At 39.1% G+C, this 23,283-nt stretch overlaps 1 protein-coding gene across 2 annotated transcripts in view; it reads left to right on the top strand.

Annotated features, from left to right (window-relative positions):
• Lcch3 (Ligand-gated chloride channel homolog 3) overlaps nt 1-23,283 on the top strand; it is a 435,919-nt gene that overhangs the window by 281,103 nt on the left and 131,533 nt on the right. Inside the window, exon 3 of one of the 2 annotated variants that reach the window (XM_071672256.1) lies at nt 1,506-1,564. In XM_071672256.1, the coding sequence (XP_071528357.1) occupies nt 1,506-1,564 (59 nt within the window). Of the gene's footprint in view, nt 1-1,505; nt 1,574-23,283 lie in introns of both variants that reach the window. The other variant, XM_071672255.1, reaches the window with a different exon arrangement.

Genomic DNA, 23,283 nt, shown 5'->3' with positions numbered 1-23,283 from the left:
CATGTCTTACCTCACTCATTTTCCTTTCACCCTGGGTTTTGCCTCACTCATCTGCTTTTCACGCTGGGTTTTGCATCACCCTGTGTTTTTCACCTTGTATTTTTGCCTCCCTCTGTATCTTGCTCCACCCCGTGTTCTTCACCCTGAGTTATACCATACTATGTTTTGTCTCGCATTATGTCTTGCCTCTACGTGTCTTGCCTCATCCTGTATATCTCATCCTGTACTGTGTCTCACTCTGTCTCGTGTCTCATCCTGGCTTTTGTCCACACTAGTTTTAAGGAGGAGACTTGTTACTATGTTTCTCACATACTTAGCAACTGTTCCATTCGCTACTTGATCTTTGATGAGCTTTGGCACAAAAATATCATACGTTTTATTGAGAGAGACCATGAATCTCTTGTGTGCATGGAGACAATATATCTTACGTGTTAATGGAGACCATAGATCTTACTTGTATAAGGATGGAGACCTATACATCTTACGTGTATAAAGAGGGAGACCACATACAATTAACAAAACTCATCATAATTAGCCTGATCTCCGCTAGGTGGACTCTCTAATTTGCTCTTTACTCCATATGATCTTTTTTTTTTTTTCTTTTTTCGTTCTTCCTTAATCCTTGCCTTCCTGTTTGTCCCTTGAGACGGTAATATTCTTTCCTTCTGATTGACAACATCCACATACATTCGTATGACGAATGGTGGCTTTCATACTTCACCAAGTATCCATATCTGGTGCCTAAGCCTCCTGCTGTCCCATCTTGTTCCACCGGTACCGTGCAAATATTGGTGAATATTGAGGAAAAGAAAAAGGCTTTACGCGTATGTTGGCATTGGAACTATGGCTTAGATTTATTTACGTGTTAAGGTTTTGCTTAAGTTCGTTTCGATTTAGATATTCCGTGATTATATTTTGACCAGTGTGAGATTATATCAATATGGGCGAAAGACTGAATGTGATTGAGTGCAAGATTAAACTTTAAACTCTAGTCATTGGAACGAAAAAGATGAAAGACATTTAGATATATACGGACGAAGTGTTATTTTGATGTGAAGGTAAAACTGGGACTACATAGACAGAGCGCATTCTTAGCTCTTACTCAGACGATAGTGGACGATACATTGTTATGAACAAGGGATGAAAACGGTTTATTTCCTGACATCCTTTACGGTAGGGAGTGCAGACGTCATCATACATTCTGGGACTTGTAGTGACTCGTGGTTAATTGTGAAAAACCTTCTTGAAATGTAGTATCCTTAAGAGACACATATCTCGAAAGTGGAAGGGACAGGTAACTCAGACCCCAAAAAACTATGAAGGAAAGTAAGACAAGCTCGTTCCGTTACCTTCAAAAGACGACATTTTCCAGTCAGATCGCCAACCTCTTCAGGCGACGTTCAATGGCCCACAAAATCCCTACGACCTTAACCACAACATGATCTATTGACACTAACTACGACACAGTTTCAATGTAACGACTAACCCGTTTTCTTCCCTTGCAGGCGAGCCTTGCTACATCGGTATGGACATCACCATCGCCTCCTTCGACTCCATCTCTGAAGTAAATATGGTAAGAGTTTCACTAACATCCGGACAAGAACAACAGGCTATACAGAAGTCTCTTGTCTTTTGAGAGATTGTTGCCTTGCTTTCTTTCTCTTTCTTTCTTTCTGCATTTTCTGTCTCTCTAAGATCTTGACTAATGACAATGTTTTATACCAGTCTTGTTATATCGTAACTTTGACAATGCTTCTTCACGCTTCAGCTGATGCCATTATCTTGCTACTGTCGCAGCTCCTATCAGCATGCTGTCAGCCCACTTGCTTAGAGGATTAACCATTAGAAGTTTCTGCTAACTACTCCCACATAACACTGTGAAATACCTTTGGTATATATATATATATATATATATATATATATATATATATATATATATATATATATATATATATATATATATATATATATATATATATATATATATATATATATATATATATATATATATATATATATATATATATATTTCAAGGTGTAGGTGTGTGTTTGTGTGTAATATATATTTGTATAGTATGGATAGGGAGTTCTACACTCGTGGATCCCCATCTCTTACAGTTTCGTGCTTGCCATACAACTTATCAAATTCTATATGCTGTCAGCATTTACAATGTCATCACTAAAGATGTTCCAGTCATCCACAAATCTAATTCTATAGAAATACTTCTTTACATCTTTCCTAACAAGTTTCTCGCTTAGTGTCTTGTGTGTGTGTGTGTGTGTGTGTGTGTGTGTGTGTGTGTGTGTGTGTGTGTGAGTGTGTGTGTGTGTGTGTGTGTGTGCGATTGTATGATAATTTCACGTGCTATTTTCAATGTACAACACCTCCCACCACGCTTCTTCACTTCAGTCAAAAAGGATATATTTCTGAACTCATTTATATATTTCTTATTCTAAAATAATGCTTTTGTTTCAATCTTTCTCATTTCAATGTTTCGAGAAAAATCAGATAACTTCATTCAAAAATGGAGAAATGATGATAAATCAGGTTTCAGTTTTATGTTTCAGTGTTATAAACAAGTCACAAAGATAGAGCCTTAGGTACGGTGAGAGTGTATGATGTGGCCTCACAATCATCTTTAACACTTGAAGAAGGTGTGGAAGATTATATGGCTGTTGATAATATAGTGACGTTGATGGCCATTAATCTAATGCCCTTGAAGTTGATAGGACTAAGGCACAACTAACCAACCAATAAAGCATTTATAATATTCACTCCGCAATTCACATTTCTTTCAAAAGTTTATTGCTTCTTCTTTTCAGGATTGATGATTTTTCTGTTTTTTGATGTCATTTTCACAACCTTCATAAGGAATCTGATGACTCTATGGCAAGGATGAGAGTTTATGATCTGTAAATGCTGGTACGTTGGTCTTGACTTAGACATTACTAGTAATCAAATACCCTTCGTTTCACATCTATGAGCAAAGGGGTCTAGACCTGTCAAATCCCATCAGACTTACATTTCCTGTAGTTAGTATGTTACAGAACTTACTATCAAAAGCGGAGGTATATGAACACGAATATAGTGCATATGAACTCGCACTTCCATAGAACATAATGCCCTTCAACATGTAGGATTCAACCCCAGGACCTTTTTGCGTGGCAGTTGGGAACAACAACCGCTCGGCCTAAGTTCTTTAAAATGCTAACTACTGCAAATGTGAGGTTGATGGAATTTGACCGGTCTAGACCTGTTACTCATTGATGTGAGACTAAGGCTATTCGATTACTAGTAATGGTAATTGCTAATGATGGTCATTTACCTATTTAGGGCGATCATAGCTGAGCGGTTAGTGTTTCTAACGACAACAAACAGGGCATTATGTGTTTCTATGAAAGTGCGCGTTTATATGCACAATATTCGATGTTGAGTATTCCCGGGAAATCATATGAAAGGTTACTGAGTGAGAGGGTGAAAGCATGTACAGAGCATCAGATTTGGGAAGAGCAGTGTGGTTTCAGAAGTGGTAGAGGATGTGTGAATCAGGTGATTGCTTTAAAGAATGTTTGTGAAAAATACTTAGAAAAAACAGACGGATTTGTAAGATGCTTTGTGGAAGGTATTAAGGGTATATGGTATGGGAGGTAAGTTGCTAGAAGCAGTGAAAAGTTTTTACCAAGGATGTAAGGCATGTGTACGAGTAGGAAGAAGGAAGTGATTCGTTCCCAGTGAATGTCGGTTTGGGGCAGCGGTGCGTAATGTCTCCATGGTTGCTTAGTTTGCTTATGAATGGGGTGGTTCGGGAGGTGAATGCAAGAGTTTACGGGCGAGGGGCAAGTATGCAGTCTGTTCTGGATGAGAGGGCTTGGGAAGTGAGTCAGTTGTTGTTCGCTAATGATACATCGCTGGTGGCTGATTCGGGCGAGAAATTGCAGAAGCTGGAGGCTGACTTTGGTACAGTGTGTGAAACAAGAAGGTTGCGAGTAAAAATGAATAAGAGCAAGGTTATTAGGGTCAGTAGAGTTGAGAGACAAACCAATTGGGTGGTAAATTTGAATGGAGAAAAACTGGAGGAATTGAAAGGTTTTAGATAGGGACCGAAGGTTCTAGGAGCGTTGAAAAATCTGTGGAAGGCGAGAACGTTATCTGGGAGAGCAAAAATGGGTATGTTTGAAGGAACAGTGGTTCCAGCAATATCATATGGTTGCAACTTATGGGCTATAGATATGGTTGAGCGGAAGAGGATGAATGCTTTGGAAATGAAATTTTTGAGGACAATATATGGTGTGAGGTAGTTTGATCGAGTAAATACTGAAAGGGCAAGAGCGATGTGTGGTAATAAAAAGATTGTAATTGAGAGAGCAAAAGAGGGTGCGTTAAAATGATTTGGACACGTGGAGAGAATGAGTGAGGAAAGATTGACAAAGAGGATATATGTGTCAGAGGTGTAGGGAAGAAGGTGAAGCAGGAGACCAAATTGGTGGTGGAGGGATGGAGTGAAAAAGATTTTGAGCGATCGGGGCCTGAACATACGAGAGGGTGAAAGACGTGTAAGGAATAGAGTGAATTAGAACGATGTGATTTATCTTAATCGACGTGCTATTAATGGATTAAACCAGGGCATATGAAGCGTTTGGTGTAAACCGTGGAAAGTTTCTTGGGGCCTGAATGTGGAAAGGGAGCTGTGGTTTCGGTGCATTACACATGACTGTTAGAGACTGAGTGTAAACGAATGTGGCCTTTTTTGTCTGTTCCTTGCGCTACTTCGCAGGAGGGTGGAGGGAGGGGGATACAATTTTGTGTGTGGCGAGGTGGCGACGTGATTGGATGAAGTCAGCAAGTATGGATATGTACATGTGTATGTACATATATGTATGTGTATATATATGTATGTATACGTTGAAATGTATATGTATGTATGTGTGTGTGGGTGTTTATGTATATACATGTGTATGAATGTAAGTTGGGCCATTCCTCATCTGTTTCCTTGCGCTACCTCGCTAACGCGGGAAATGGCAAATAATGTGAAAGAATATATATATATATATATATATATATATATATATATATATATATATATATATATATATATATATATATATATATATATATATATATATAGAAGGCGACTAAAAGGGGAGGGAGCGGAGGGCTGGAAATCCTCCCCTCTTGTTTTTTTTTGTTTTTTTTTGTTTTTTTTTTAATTTTCCAAAAGAAGGAACAGAGAAGGGGGCCAGGTGAGGATATTCTCTCAGAGGCCCAGCCCTCTGTTCTTAACGCTACCTTGCTAATGCGGGAAATGGCGAATAGTTTGAAAGAAAAAGAAAATATATATATATATATATATATATATATATATATATATATATATATATATATATATATATATATATATATATATATATATATATATATATATATATATATATATATGTGGGTGGATTGGGTTATTCTTTTGTCTGTTTCCTTGCGCTACCTCGCTAACGCGGGGAATGGCAAATCGTGTGAAAGAAAATATATATATATATATATATATATATATATATATATATATATATATATATATATATATATATATATATATATTCTTTCACACGATTTGCCATTCCCCGCGTTAGCGAGGTAGCGCAAGGAAACAGACAAAAGAATAGCCCAATCCACCCACATACATATGTATATAGTATACATACACTTCCACACACGCACATACACATATCTGTACATCTCAACTTATATATATACACACACAGACATATACATATATACACATGTACATAATTCACACTGTCTGCCCTTATTCATTTCCATCACCACCCCGCTACACATGAAATGACAAACCCCTCCCCCCTCAAGTTCATATACACACACACATATATATATATATATATATATATATATATTTATATATATATATATATATATATATATATATATATATATATATATATATATATATATATATATATATATATATATATATATATATATATATATATATATATATATATATATATATATATATATATATATATATATATATACATATATATATATATATATATATATATATATATATATATATATATATATATATATATATATATATATATATATATATATATATATTATTATCATTATTATACTTTGTCGTTGTCTCCCGCGTTTGCGAGGTAGCGCAAGGAAACAGACGAAAGAAATGGCCCAACCCCCCCCCCCATACACATGTATATACATACGTCCACACACGCAAATATACATACCTACACAGCTTTCCATGGTTTACCCCAGACGCTTCACATGCCCTGCTTCAATCCACTGACAGCACGTCAACCCCGGTATACCACATCGCTCCAATTCACTCTATTCCTTGCCCTCCTTTCACCCTCCTGCATGTTCAGGCCCCGATCACACAAAATCTTTTTCACTCCATCTTTCCACCTCCAATTTGGTCTCCCTCTTCTCCTTGTTCCCTCCACCTCCGATACATATATCCTCTTGGTCAATCTTTCCTCACTCATCCTCTCCATGTGCCCAAACCACTTCAAAACACCCTCTTCTGCTCTCTCAACCACGCTCTTTTTATTTCCACACATCTCTCTTACCCTTACGTTACTCACTCGATCAAACCACCTCACACCACACACTGTCCTCAAACATCTCATTTTCAGCACATCCATCCTCCTGCGCACAACTCTATCCATAGCCCACGCCTCGCAACCATACAACATTGTTGGAACCACCATTCCTTCAAACATACCCATTTTTGCTTTCCGAGATAATGTTCTCGACTTCCACACATTATATATATATATATATAGACTGTGTACAGAATGGAAAAAGGTGAGAACAATGGAAGTAAGGGGAGTGGGGGAGGAATGGGATGTATTTAGGGAATCAGTGATGGATTGCGCAAAAGATGCTTGTGGCATGAGAAGAGTGGGAGGTGGGCTGTTTAGAAAGGGTAGTGAGTGGTGGGATGAAGAAGTAAGAGTATTAGTGAAAGAGAAGAGAGAGGCATTTGGACGATTTTTGCAGGGAAAAAATGCAATTGAGTGGGAGAAGTATAAAAGAAAGAGACAGGAGGTCAAGAGAAAGGTGCAAGAGGTGAAAAAAAGGGCAAATGAGAGTTGGGGTGAGAGACTATCAGTAAATTTTAGGGAGAATAAAAAGATGTTCTGGAAGGAGGTAAATAGGGTGCGTAAGACAAGGGAGCAAATGGGAACTTCAGTGAAGGGCGTAAATGGGGAGGTGATAACAAGTAGTGGTGATGTGAGAAGGAGATGGAATGAGTATTTTGAAGGTTTGTTGAATGTGTCTGATGACAGAGTGGCAGATATAGGGTGTTTTGGTCGAGGTGGTGTGCAAAGTGAGAGGGTTAGGGAAAATGATTTGGTAAACAGAGAAGAGGTAGTAAAAGCTTTGCGGAAGATGAAAGCCGGCAAGGCAGCAGGTTTGGATGGTATTGCAGTGGAATTTATTAAAAAAGGGGGTGACTGTATTGTTGACTGGTTGGTAAGGTTATTTAATGTATGTATGACTCATGGTGAGGTGCCTGAGGATTGGCGGAATGCGTGCATAGTGCCATTGTACAAAGGCAAAGGGGATAAGAGTGAGTGCTCAAATTACAGAGGTATAAGTTTGTTGAGTATTCCTGGTAAACTATATGGGAGGGTATTGATTGAGAGGGTGAAGGCATGTACAGAGCATCAGATTGGGGAAGAGCAGTGCGGTTTCAGAAGTGGTAGAGGATGTGTGGATCAGGTGTTTGCTTTGAAGAATGTATGTGAGAAATACTTAGAAAAGCAAATGGATTTGTATGTAGCATTTATGGATCTGGAGAAGGCATATGATAGAGTTGATAGAGATGCTCTGTGGAAGGTATTAAGAATATATGGTGTGGGAGGCAAGTTGTTAGAAGCAGCGAAAAGTTTTTATCGAGGATGTAAGGCATGTGTACGTGTAGGAAGAGAGGAAAGTGATTGGTTCTCAGTGAATGTAGGTTTGCGGCAGGGGTGTGTGATGTCTCCATGGTTGTTTAATTTGTTTATGGATGGGGTTGTTAGGGAGGTAAATGCAAGAGTCCTGGAAAGAGGGGCAAGTATGAAGTCTGTTGGGGATGAGAGAGCTTGGGAAGCGAGTCAGTTGTTGTTCGCTGATGATACAGCGCTGGTGGCTGATTCATGTGAGAAACTGCAGAAGCTGGTGACTGAGTTTGGTAAAGTGTGTGGAAGAAGAAAGTTAAGAGTAAATGTGAATAAGAGCAAGGTTATTAGGTACAGTAGGGTTGAGGGTCAAGTCAATTGGGAGGTGAGTTTGAATGGAGAAAAACTGGAGGAAGTGAAGTGTTTTAGATATCTGGGAGTGGATCTGTCAGCGGATGGAACCATGGAAGCGGAAGTGGATCATAGGGTGGGGGAGGGGGCGAAAATTTTGGGAGCCTTGAAAAATGTGTGGAAGTCGAGAACATTATCTCGGAAAGCAAAAATGGGTATGTTTGAAGGAATAGTGGTTCCAACAATGTTGTATGGTTGCGAGGCGTGGGCTATGGATAGAGTTGTGCGCAGGAGGATGGATGTGCTGGAAATGAGATGTTTGAGGACAATGTGTGGTGTGAGGTGGTTTGATCGAGTAAGTAACGTAAGGGTAAGAGAGATGTGTGGAAATAAAAAGAGCGTGGTTGAGAGAGCAGAAGAGGGTGTTTTGAAATGGTTTGGGCACATGGAGAGAATGAGTGAGGAAAGATTGACCAAGAGGATATATGTGTCGGAGGTGGAGGGAACGAGGAGAAGAGGGAGACCAAATTGGAGGTGGAAAGATGGAGTGAAAAAGATTTTGTGTGATCGGGGCCTGAACATGCAGGAGGGTGAAAGGAGGGCAAGGAATAGAGTGAATTGGAGCGATGTGGTATACAGGGGTTGACGTGCTGTCAGTGGATTGAATCAAGGCATGTGAAGCGTCTGGGGTAAACCATGGAAAGCTGTGTAGGTATGTATATTTGCGTGTGTGGACGTGTGTATGTACGTGTGTATGGGGGTTGGGCCATTTCTTTCGTCTGTTTCCTCGCGCTACCTCGCAAACGCGGGAGACAGCGACAAAGTATAAAAAAAAAAAAAAATAATATATATATATATATATATATATATATATATATATATATATATATATAGCGTGGGCTATGGATAGAGTTGTGCGCAGGAGGATGGATGTGCTGGAAATGAGATGTTTGAGGACAATGTGTGGTGTGAGGTGGTTTGATCGAGTGAGTAACGTAAGGGTAAGAGAGATGTGTGGAAATAAAAAGAGCGTGGTTGAGAGAGCAGAAGAGGGTGTTTTGAAGTGGTTTGGGCACATGGAGAGAATGAGTGAGGAAAGATTGACCAAGAGGATATATGTGTCGGAGGTGGAGGGAACGAGGAGAAGAGGGAGACCAGATTGGAGGTGGAAAGATGGAGTGAAAAAGATTTTGTGTGATCGGGGCCTGAACATGCAGGAGGGTGAAAGGAGGGCAAGGAATAGAGTGAATTGGAGCGATGTGGTATACCGGGGTTGACGTGCTGTCAGTGGATTGAATCAGGGCATGTGAAGCGTCTGGGGTAAACCATGGAAAGCTGTGTAGGTATGTATATTTGCGTGTGTGGACGTATGTATATACATGTGTATGGGGCGGGGTTGGGCCATTTCTTTCGTCTGTTTGCTTGCGCTACCTCGCAAACGCGGGAGACAGCGACAAAGTATAATATATATATATATATATATATATATATATATATATATATATATATATATATATATATATATATTCTTTCACACTATTTGCCATTTCCCGCGTTAGCGAGGTAGCGCAAGGAAACAGACAAAAGAATAGCCCAACTCACCCACATACACATGTATATAGTATACATACACATCCACACACGCACATACACATATCTGTACATCTCAACTTATACATATATATAAACACACAGACATATACATATATACACATGTACATAATTCATATTGTCTGCCCTTATTCATTCCCATCGCCACCCCGCCACACATGAAATGACAAACCCCTCCCCCATCAGGTGTACGAGGTAGCGCTAGGAAAAGACAACAAAGGCCACATTCGTTCACACATAGTCTCTAATGTCATGTATAATGCACCAAAACCACAGCTCCCTTTCCACATCCAGGCCCCACAGAACTTTCCTCGGATTAACCCAGACGCTTCACTTGCAATGGTTCAATCCATTGACAGCACGTCGACCCCGGTATACCACACCGTTCCACTTCACTCTATTCCTTGCACGCTTTTCACCCTCCTGCGTGTTCAGGCTCCGATCACTCAAATTCTTTTTCACTCCATCTTTCCATCTCCAATTTGGTCTCCCACTTCTCGTTCCCTCCACCTCTGACACATATATCCTCTTTGTCAATCTTTCCTCACTCATTCTCTTCATGTGACCAAAACAATTCAAAACACTCTCCTCTGATCTCTCAACCACACTCTTCTTATTACCATACATCTCTCTTACCCTTTCATTATTTACTTGATCAAACCACCTCACACCACGTATTGTCCTAGCATGACCTCGTCGTCGGTAATCGTAGATTCTCTCTCTCTCTCTCTCTCTCTCTCTCTCTCTCTCTCTCTCTCTCTCTCTCTCTCTCTCTCTCTCTCTCTCTCTCTCTCTCTCTCTCTCTCTCTCTCTCTCTCTCTCTCTCTCTCTCTCTCTCTCTCTCTCTCTCTCTCATCCAGCAGCAATTCAGTGATTGGCTCATCTTTTACTTTCTCGGTAATCACAGAAGCCTACATGTACCTGATGCCCTCGAAAAAGACACACTGGAAACATGGTTCACTGCTAATGGTGTTCGAACCTTGATCCGAAAATATTTGCATATATCTTATGCTTGGGAATAAAGAAATAAAAGAAAGACTTGCATTTTCCCAGAATCGGTTTGGTAATTTAGGACAAAGCTTCGGGCAATTTCGCAATTGCCTCGTCATTGAAATCTACGATAAGAAAGCGTATCTGTTCCGGATGACTTGTATGAAAGCAGTCTTAAATTCAAAATCCTTATGAACCAGAAGCGATTTACTATTAGGCTGTTTCATTCTCTGATTCTCCTGAAGATCACAAGTTGATTTTCCTTATAACTTTATTCGATATATTTATATATATATATATATATATATATATATATATATATATATATATATATATATATATATATATATATATATATATATATATATATATATATATATATATATATATATATTCATTATACTTTGTCGCTGTCTCCCGTGTTAGCAAGGTTGCACAAGGAAACAGACGAAAGAATGGCCCAACCCATCCACATACACAAGTATATACATATATGTCCACGCACGCACATATACATACCTATACATTTCAACGTATGCATATATATATATATATATATATATATATATATATATATATATATATATATATATTCTTTTTTTTTTTTTCAAACTATTCGCCATTTCCCGCATTAGCGAGGTAGCGTTAAGAACAGAGGACTGGGCCTTTTTCGGAATATCCTCACCTGGCCCCCTTCTCTGTTCCTTCTTTTGGAAAATTTAAAAAAAAACGAGAGGGGAGGATTTCCAGCCCCCCGCTCCCTCCCCTTTTAGTCGCCTTCTACGACACGCAGGGAATACGTGGGAAGTATTCTTAATCCCCTATCCCCAGGGATAAATATATATATATATATATATATATATATATATATATATATATATATATATATATATATATATGCACATATTCGTACTTGCTGACATCATCCAATCACGTCGCCAGCCTGCCACACATACCCATTTTTGCTTTCCGAGATAATGTTCTCGACTTCCACACATTCTTCAAGGCTCCCAGAATTTTCGCCCCCTCCCCCACCCTATGATCCACTTCCGCTTCCATGGTTCCATCCGCTGCCAGATCCACTCCCAGATATCTAAAACACTTTACTTCCTCCAGTTTTTCTCCATTCAAACTTACCTCCCAATTGACTTGACCCTCAACCCTACTGTACCTAATTACCTTGCTCTTATTCACATTTACTCTTAACTTTCTTCTTTCACACACTTTACCAAACTCAGTCACCAGCTTCTGCAGTTTCTCACATGAATCAGCCACCAACGCTGTATCATCAGCGAACAACAACTGACTCACTTCCCAAGCTCTCTCATCCCCAACAGACTTCATACTTGCCCCTCTTTCCAAAACTCTTGCATTCACCTCCCTAACAACCCCATCCATAAACAAATTAAACAACCATGGAGACATCACACACCCCTGCCTCAAACCTACATTCACTGAGAACCAATCACTTTCCTCTCTTCCTACACGTACACATGCCTTACATCCTCGATAAAAACTTTTCGCTGCTTCTAACAACTTGCCTCCCACACCATATATTCTTAATACCTTCCACAGAGCATCTCTATCAACTCTATCATATGCCTTCTCCAGATCCATAAATTGCTACATATAAATCCATTTGCTTTTCTCAGTATTTCTCACATACATTCTTCAAAGCAAACACGTGATCCACACATCCTCTACCACTTCTGAAACCACACTGCTCTTCCCCAATCTGATGCTCTGTACATGCCTTCACCCTCTCAATCAATACCCTCCCATATAATTTACCAGGAATACTCAACAAACTTATACCTCTGTAATTTGAGCACTCACTCTTATCCCCATTTGCCTTTGTACAATGGCACTATGCACGCATTCTTCCAATCCTCAGGTACCTCACCATGAGTCATACATACATTAAATAACCTTACCAACCAGTCAATAATACAGTCACCCCCTTTTTTAATAAATTCCACTGCAATACCATCCAAACCTGCTGCCTTGCCGGCTTTCATCTTCCGCAAAGCTTTTACTACCTCTTCTCTGTTTACCAAATCATTTTCCCTAACCCTCTCACTTTGCAGACCACCTCGACCAGATATATATATATATATATATATGTGTGTGTGTGTGTGTGTGTGTGTGTGTGGGTGTATTTTGAGCATGTTTTTTTTGTTAAGGTGAATGTAAGATCTGCGGCTGAATTGCATATGTCTTGTGTTATCAGTTGGTCAAGGATGGACTTACAGTTATCTCTCTATCTTATGTGATAGAGTTATAACAACCTAATCACTACCTTTCTCTCCCAAGTAATACAGCAATAATACCAATCTTCCTTTTGGTGTTGTGCTTATGTGTATACGTATATTCGCGCGCGCGCGTGTCTGTGTGTATGGGCGTTTATGTGTGTACATGTGTATGTGGGCGGGTTGGGCCATTTCTCGTCTGTTTCCTTGCGCTACCACGCTGACGCGGGAGATGGCGATTAAGTATGATAATATTGATAATGATATGTATAAACTTTCAATGGCTTTTCATATTAAGTTTTCTCACCAAACGTTTTGCTTCTTCACATAAGCGGTAGCTTAAATGTTCTTACTTTGAACGTTTTTTTTTTTATATTTTTGAATGTTTTCTAATTGCTTTTACTTTATGCTTGAAATACATGAGACGTTTCAGGCAAACGAACACTGCTGATCTTTAGTCAAGTGTATTATAAACAGGAATGAATCACATCGTGAAGTATTACAAATAGAGCAGTGACGTAGATGATATATCATTTGGTGGATCGTGTTCCCTCGTAGTTCTGGGTTTGCTTGAGGTCTTACGTACCTGGAAATGTTCTTTGGAGGTAGAGTGTGGGCTCATTTTGGATACGGTAGAGAACAGAGTCGACGATTGTCCTGTACTTTAATGATCTATGAAGGAATTATATTCTCTTTTCTACATGGATTCTCTTATCTGTAGTCTTTTATGGTCGTGGCGATGTTCCAGTATCATTATGGTTTCAGTAAGATGCTGAAGAGTAAGATTTACGTTATGTTGTTGTTGCAATGTAGTTTAGGGCCTCTGTTTTGAAGAAGTTATACACGTTGACTAACTGATGAAGTAGTTGCTATTTAGTTCACGTTATTATGAAGTCTACAACATTCAACTGGGCATGAATACATGTAAACTACATCGGTAGATTGTAGTGGGTTATTGTTTTGTGTGAGGTTGTTTCTTATAATGTAGTCACCAGTTATCTTGTTCTTGTAGTATATGATGATGCTGAGACGATCTTCAGGGAAGTTGCAGGTAATGTTCCTATCTGTTATCTCCTTCAAGAGATAATAGCTAGATCTAGATATATCACTCCTATCTATATATAGATCTATCTACAGGCGAATATATCTATTATCATCTTCAGAATATGATAGATAGGAAAATTACTTCCATAATCCAATGAAGATCCTTTACCACAAAAACAAGAATATTAGTGACTATGTTATGAGAAACAACCTCGCATAGAACAGTAACCCACTACAGTATAAGCCAGGTGCTGAATCCATCAACTAACCCCAGAGGAAGAATGAACAGCTGTGTTGACTGTGGACCGACTGCCGCAGCCGGGATTCGAGCCGACACGCTTGATCCCAGGCGGCCCGTTAGTGTGTCACGGTCAGCAACACTAATCAGTACACCAAAAATATTTTGGACTAGCTGAGGTAGTTAACTGCAAATAAAACCTCTGATTATATTGGTTATAAAGGTGAAAACTACATATCGCTGGTGACCTCTTGTTATTGATCATGTGGATATGAAGTCACGTGAAGTCACAGGTTGGTCCCTTGAGATTATTATTTTTCTAAACATGAAATTGTTTTCCATTTCCTTAATTCTTTCTTGAAAATACAAAGTCGCTGGTGTAGCTTACCCAAAGTCATTAGCTCAGTTGACGTATAGTTGCCAGTGTAACTGATGTGAAGTCAAGGTTTTTCAGGGCGTAATGAACCCTGTCTGTGTGACGATACATAAAGGTTAGATGCAAAATCTAGTTTTCATATATATATATATATATATATATATATATATATATATATATATATATATATATATATATATATATATATATATATATATATATATATATATATATATATATATATATATATATATATATATATATATATATATATATCTATATATTCACTCTTCTTTTCTGAAAACCCATACAAATCTTCACCTTAGCCTCCACAAGATAATGATCAGACATCCCTCCAGTTGCACCTCTCAGCACATTAACATCCAAAAGTCTCTCTTTCGCACGCCTGTCAATTAACACGTAATCCAATAACGCTCTCTGGCCATCTCTCCTACTTACATAAGTATACTTATGTATATCTCGCTTTTTAAACCAGGTATTCCCAATCAGCAGTCCTTTTTCAGCACATAAATCTTCAAGCTCTTCACCATTTCCATTTACAACACTGAACACCCCATGTATACCAATTATTCCCTCAACTGCCACATTACTCACCTTTGCATTCAAATCACCCATCACTATAACCCGGTCTCGTGCATCAAAACCACTAACACACTCATTCAGCTGCTCCCAAAACACTTGCCTCTCATGATCTTTCTCCTCATGCCCAGGTGCATATGCACCAATAATCACCCATCTCTCTCCATCAACTTTCAGTTTTACCCATATTAATCGAGAATTTACTTTTTTACATTCTATCACATACTCCCACAACTCCTGTTTCAGGAGTATTGCTACTCCTTCCCTTGCTCTTGTCCTCTCACTAACCCCTGACTTTACTCCCCAGACATTCCCAAACCACTCTTCCCCTTTACCCTTGAGCTTCGTTTCACTCAGAGCCAAAACATCCAGGTTCCTTTCCTCAAACATACTACCTATCTCTCCTTTTTTCACATCTTGGTTACATCCACACACATTTAGGCACCCCACTCTGAGCCTTCGAGGAGGATGAGCACTCCCCGCGTGACTCCTTCTTCTGTTTCCCATTTTAGAAAGTTAACACAAGGAGGGGAGGATTGGGGTGAAGAGGGTGGTGAGAGTAAGTGAGCTTGGGAAGGAGACCTGTGTGAGGAAGTACCAGGAGAGACTGAGTACAGAATGGAAAAAGGTGAGAACAATGGAAGTAAGGGGAGTGGGGGAGGAATGGGATGTATTTAGGGAATCAGTGGTGGATTGCGCAAAAGATGCTTGTGGCATGAGAAGAGTGGGAGGTGGGTTGATTAGAAAGGGTAGTGAGTGGTGGGATGAAGAAGTAAGAGTATTAGTGAAAGAGAAGAGAGAGGCATTTGGACGATTTTTGCAGGGAAAAAGTGCAATTGAGTGGGAGATGTATAAAAGAAAGAGACAGGAGGTCAAGAGAAAGGTGCAAGAGGTGAAAAAAAGGGCAAATGAGAGTTGGGGTGAGAGAGTATCATTAAATTTTAGGGAGAATAAAAAGATGTTCTGGAAGGAGGTAAATAAAGTGCGTAAGACAAGGGAGCAAATGGGAACTTCAGTGAAGGGCGCAAATGGGGAGGTGATAACAAGTAGTGGTGATGTGAGAAGGAGATGGAGTGAGTATTTTGAAGGTTTGTTGAATGTGTTTGATGATAGAGTGGCAGATATAGGGTGTTTTGGTCGAGGTGGTGTGCAAAGTGAGAGGGTTAGGGAAAATGATTTGGTAAACAGAGAAGAGGTAGTGAAAGCTTTGCGGAAGATGAAAGCCGGCAAGGCAGCAGGTTTGGATGGTATTGCAGTGGAATTTATTAAAAAAGGGGGTGACTGTATTGTTGACTGGTTGGTAAGGTTATTTAATGTATGTATGACTCATGGTGAGGTGCCTGAGGATTGGCGGAATGCGTGCATAGTGCCATTGTACAAAGGCAAAGGGGATAAGAGTGAGTGCTCAAATTACAGAGGTATAAGTTTGTTGAGTATTCCTGGTAAATTATATGGGAGGGTATTGATTGAGAGGGTGAAGGCATGTACAGAGCATCAGATTGGGGAAGAGCAGTGTGGTTTCAGAAGTGGTAGAGGATGTGTGGATCAGGTGTTTGCTTTGAAGAATGTATGTGAGAAATACTTAGAAAAGCAAATGGATTTGTATGTAGCATTTATGGATCTGGAGAAGGCATATGATAGAGTTGATAGAGATGCTCTGTGGAAGGTATTAAGAATATATGGTGTGGGAGGAAAGTTGTTAGAAGCAGTGAAAAGTTTTTATCGAGGATGTAAGGCATGTGTACGTGTAGGAAGAGAGGAAAGTGATTGGTTCTCAGTGAATGTAGGTTTGCGGCAGGGGTGTGTGATGTCTCCATGGTTTTTTAATTTGTTTATGGATGGGGTTGTTAGGGAGGTAAATGCAAGAGTTTTGGAAAGAGGGGCAAGTATGAAGTCTGTTGGGGATGAGAGAGCTTGGGAAGTGAGTCAGTTGTTGTTCGCTGATGATACAGCGCTGGTGGCTGATTCATGTGAGAAACTGCAGAAGCTGGTGACTGAGTTTGGTAAAGTGTGTGGAAGAAGAAAGTTAAGAGTAAATGTGAATAAGAGCAAGGTTATTAGGTACAGTAGGGTTGAGGGTGAAGTCAATTGGGAGGTGAGTTGGAATGGAGAAAAACTGGAGGAAGTGAGGTGTTTTAGATATCTGGGAGTGGATCTGGCAGCGGATGGAACCATGGAAGCGGAAGTGGATCATAGGGTGGGGGAGGGGGCGAAAATTCTGGGGGCCTTGAAGAATGTGTGGAAGTCGAGAACATTATCTCGGAAAGCAAAAATGGGTATGTTTGAAGGAATAGTGGTTCCAACAATGTTGTATGGTTGCGAGGCGTGGGCTATGGATAGAGTTGTGCGCAGGAGGATGGATGTGCTGGAAATGAGATGTTTGAGGACAATGTGTGGTGTGAGGTGGTTTGATCGAGTGAGTAACGTAAGGGTAAGAGAGATGTGTGGAAATAAAAAGAGCGTGGTTGAGAGAGCAGAAGAGGGTGTTTTGAAGTGGTTTGGGCACATGGAGAGAATGAGTGAGGAAAGATTGACCAAGAGGATATATGTGTCGGAGGTGGAGGGAACGAGGAGAAGAGGGAGACCAAATTGGAGGTGGAAAGATGGAGTGAAAAAGATTTTGTGTGATCGGGGCCTGAACATGCAGGAGGGTGAAAGGAGGGCAAGGAATAGAGTGAATTGGAGCGATGTGGTATACCGGGGTCGACGTGCTGTCATTGGATTGAACCATGGCATGTGAAGTGTCTGGGGTAAACCATGGAAAGCTGTGTAGGTATGTATATTTGCGTGTGTGGACGTATGTATATACATGTGTATGGGGGGGGGGGTTGGGCCATTTCTTTCGTCTGTTTCCTTGCGCTACCTCGCAAACGCGGGAGACAGCGACAAAGTATAATAAATAAAATAATATATATATATATATATATATATATATATATATATATATATATATATATATATATATATATATATATATCTTTTTTCTTTCTTTCAAACTATTCGCCATTTCCCGCATTAGCGAGGTAGCGTTAAGAACAGAGGACTGGGCCTTTGAGGGAATACCCTCACCTGGCCCAATTTTCTGTTCCTTCTTTTGAAAAAAAAAAAAAAAAAAAAAAAAAAAAAAAAAAACCGAGAGGGGAGGATTTCCAGCCCCCCGCTCCCTCCCCTTTTAGTCGCCTTCTACGACACGCAGGGAATACGTGGGAAGTATTCTTAATCCCCTATCCCCAGGGATATATATATATATATATATATATATATATATATATATATATATATATATATATTTCTTTTTCTTCTTTCATTCTATTCGCCATTTCCCGCCTCGGCGAGGTAGCGTTAAGAACAGAGGACTGGGCCTCTGAGGAAACATCCTCACCCGGCCCCCTTCTCTGTTCCTTCCTTTGGAAAACTAAAAAAAAAAAAGAAAAAAAAAATGAGAGGGGAAGATTTCCAAAACATGTTTTGGACAATCACATGTTTACCAAATGGCGTCCTAGCTTCGTCTCCTCGACTGTTATATTTCTTGGGAACTTTTCGTGTTTCATTTTCCCCGTGGACTCATAGGAATATATATATATATATACATATATATATATATATATATATATATATATATATATATATATATATATATATATATATATATATATATATATATATATATATATATATATATATATATAGGTACAAAGTGAGGCCTTGAGATCATGTGGTGTGATCCCACTGTACTCAGACGGACCAACGTACCAAGGCTCTCAAACCATAGATTCTTATCATTATCTGATTGAACGTCGTTATCAGCAGATGTTCTTCATTTGTCACATGTTTTCATAAAGATAGATATCAGTGATGTAGTGCTGAAATCCCCTACTCTTGAAAACAGAAATAATACTAATGATGTCAGGAGGGAAAAAAACATGAACGATTTGAATAATCTTTAGACATCTGTTAATCACTGAAACTTCTAGTATAATGTATGTGGTTATACAATTATTCATTCGTGGGAGAGCACGGCAGACATTATGATAGTAACTCCCCACCCCCACCCCCCTAGTTCGAGGCCCAGTATACCGGTATGTCAATACCTACACGAGAACTAACACATAAGGCACCAAGCGAGACCATGTCACAAGGGCTACCACAGATGTGACCCCCAACAGACACACAAGGATATAATATCCCGCATCTCCACGCAACACCTCTCAAGTCTCCAACATGACCTTCACCAAGACACTTGAAACATAAAACACCGTGAAGCTTATCACACGAAGCTCCAAGCAGTACGAACTCAAAGCTTCAAATGACACCCACACAAGCACCCCCTAGCGAAAAGTCAGGAAGCCTTCAAGCTTGAGGCGACTCCAGATTCAGGAGAAAAGATGATCTATATCGCAAAGACCCACAGACAAACACAACCTATGCATGACATTGCTCCTGATCAACAGCCAGGGATCCAAGCGCCTGAGAATTAATCCAAGTGTCCACACGGGACTGCTACTTCATTCTTTACTATACTTTCAGGTCATATGGTGTCGCGTCTATGTGAATATGCTTGTTAACAAGGTGAAACCCCTTAGGCAAAGATCAAAGAAGCTATTTTGTTAGCCAAACTTTTTCTATAGGCAAATTAAAAGTCCCTCCAGAATGGAATATTGAAAAAAAAAAAAAAAGTCCTGCGGGTAACAAAAAAAAAAAGATAAGAATTGATTATTCTGCAAATGGCAAATAATGATTTGATCTATTCAAGAGAAACAGCGAGATGCGACGCAGCTTCGTGACAACGCCGGAACAGCATGAATCATTTTACTTTATGCTCATAATATATGTATTTACCTTGCTGCTGTATAAAGTTCATTGCCAGTGCCCTACCCCAAGAATGTCACTCATCGTCCTCAGAACCCCTGGCTTGAGAACGCCCTCACCTTGCAGGATTTTCTGTGTATTTGTAAGCAATGACATAGGAACATGATGCCGTGGCTCAGGAGCAGCCTCTCAAACATCTTGTTCCATACACTGAATGATGAGCCTGGCTAGGTTTTGATGGTTTTAGGGTGCACAATAAATTTGCGGGGGACACCGGCACAAATCAATCTTATCATGATAGTTCGTTACAAGTTTTCCAATACTGAGATGGACGCCCATACGCGCTGGCTAATGGAGTCACTGAATGATTCATGTAAACCCTTTAGTACAATGTCAGCTGGATTAGAGCATGAGGATTATAGAGGGAAAATGCTTCCTCATTTAGCAGGTGTTGTGAGATACACCTCACTCGAAGCAAATCAATTATTTAAGTAAATCAAGGACACCCACCCCACTGTCTCTATACACCAATACACTCAAAGAGTTTGTGGGCTTGATTAACAAATGCCTCGGCTACCTGATGGCTGTGGTGATATTTCTTTACAAATACTACTCTGTGGGAAATATTTCCTGCGTTATCTATGGCATGGTTTCCAGCTTTTGCATCGTCCTGGTTGAGAGGATAGCCGTCTGTGTCAGAAACAGTAGAGACAACTTGACAAAGTCTCAACCAGACATCTTTAATTTTTTTGTCTAATTTGGCACTTGGTGAAGGAACAAGGTCATGAATGGGCTAATTCTATCAATTTTCCTATCCAGAGTTCCTCAGTGTCGTCTGGTATGAGGATGTGATACATACTGACCGTCACATCAGCATCCGCACCTTGAACTGCTATAGTGTACGCTGGTAGCGAAGCTTCTACAGCTGCAGTGTCCTCTTCTTCATGATTTCCGCACGACAGTTCATTTATTCTATCAAATGAAGTTTTTGTTCCTCAAACATCATTTTCTTCATCTACTGGAGTACCTCCTAGGATGATGGACAGGTTGTCTGGGAGGCGCCTCGTGTTCCCTCTGCCACGTTGATGAGATGAAGCGACGTGCAGTAGATTTCCTTTGCACAAAGATTTCCTGAAAAATGCCTTCCAGCGTGGAACATCATGCCCTTCACTTGAAACATGATGAATATATATATATATATATATATATATATATATATATATATATATATATATATATATATATATATATATATATATATATATATATATATATATATATATATATATATATATATATATATATATATATATATATATATTTTCATGCTATTCACCATTTCTCCGCGTTAGCGAGGTAGCGTCAGGAACAGAGGACTGGACCTTTGAGGGAATATCCTCACCTGGGCCCCTTTTCTGTTCCTTCTATTGGAAAATGAAAAAAAAAAACCGACAGGGTAGGATTTCCAGCCCCCCGCAACCTTCCCTCTTAGTCGCCTTTTACGACACGCAGGGAATACGTGGGAAGTACTCTTTCTCCCCTATCCCCAAGGATAATATATATATATATATATATATATATATATATATATATATATATATATATATATATATATATATATATATATATATATATATATATATGTATATATATATTTCCTGCTCCTGAAATGCACAATCTGCTTTGTTTCCTTTCCCTTATCTTGTATCGTTAGTCAACACTTTCACTGGGATTCACGGTGATGCTCAGGCTCATGCAGGAAACACAGAGCTCGCGTTAACCGAGCTTTTATCTTTGTGCACACAAAGTCCCTCTTGATTCTGCTTTAACAAGGGACGAGGTGCATGTCACAACATCTGTTGGCTCTATGTTTTGCAGCTCATTTTCTTATGCTTTGCGCAAAGCCTCGATACCCTTCTCCTTTGCTTTTACCACATCACAAGAAGGTATGTTTTCTCCAGTGGCAACATTGATCAGATCAAATATATTGGCGATATAATGGTTCTCTTATCAAAAGTTTGTCATCCTTGTCCCCTTCATTACCATATATGTATGGACTTATCAAAACACATAAACAAAATTTTCCAGCAAGACCTATAGTGAGTTCAGTAGGCTCCATCACATATAAATTGTCGAAATGGTTAGTTTCTTTATTAAGCCCTTTAGTGGGTAAGATATTAAATTCTAATATCATGAACAATGTAGATTTAGTCAACAAGCTAAACAATATCAATGTCAATTTTCATTTCAAACTAGTTAGCTTTGATGTTTCCTCACTTTTCACAAAAGTTCCTGTTGATAACCTTTTAGAATATTTGTTTGATGTCTTGGATGATATTCATTTACCTGTTTCAAACTCTGTTTTCATTGAATTGATAGAATTGTGTATAAAAGACTGTGTATTTCAATTCAATGGAGATTATTAAGCTCAAAAATTTGGTATGGCAATGGGTAACCCTCTTTCACCTGTATTAAGTAATCTTTATATGGAATATTTTGAAACAAAATTACTAAAGGATATCTTACCTTCTAATGCAATTTGGTTTAGGTATGTAGATGATGTTATTTGTGTTTGGCCAACAAATGAAAACTTACAAATATTTCTCCCCTTACTTAACAACTTAGTACCTTCCATCAAATGTACAGTAGAAAATTAAAATAATGGTATGCTACCATTTTTAGATTGCATAATCCATAGGCAAGGAAACAAGTTTAAGTTTAGCATATACAGAAAACCTACCAAAATATGCTCATACATCCATAATTACTCATCTGAACATGACAGCGTTAGATTATCATCATTTCAATCTATGTTCCTTAGGGCATTACGTATTTCCAGTCCAGAGTTTATTGATGATGAGTTTGAGAAGATGTATTCCAGTGGATCTAAGTTAAAGTACCCTAGATCTTTCATTGATAAATCCCTTAAGCTAGCAAAGAAATCATGTTATAGAGTTGAGCCCAAACCTCCCATTGACACCAAGAATCATTTAGTTCTCCCCTTTGACCATGATTTTATTTTACTTCCCATGTTGCTTAAATCCTTTAAATAATACTATAACAATAATACTATAAAGAATATCTTAATC

Source organism: Panulirus ornatus, chromosome 17 (genome assembly GCF_036320965.1).
Source record: "Panulirus ornatus isolate Po-2019 chromosome 17, ASM3632096v1, whole genome shotgun sequence".
Lineage (NCBI taxonomy): Eukaryota > Metazoa > Arthropoda > Malacostraca > Decapoda > Palinuridae > Panulirus > Panulirus ornatus.
The sequence above is the reverse complement of the archived record's forward strand: the minus strand, read 5'-3'. Positions and strand labels throughout refer to the sequence as shown.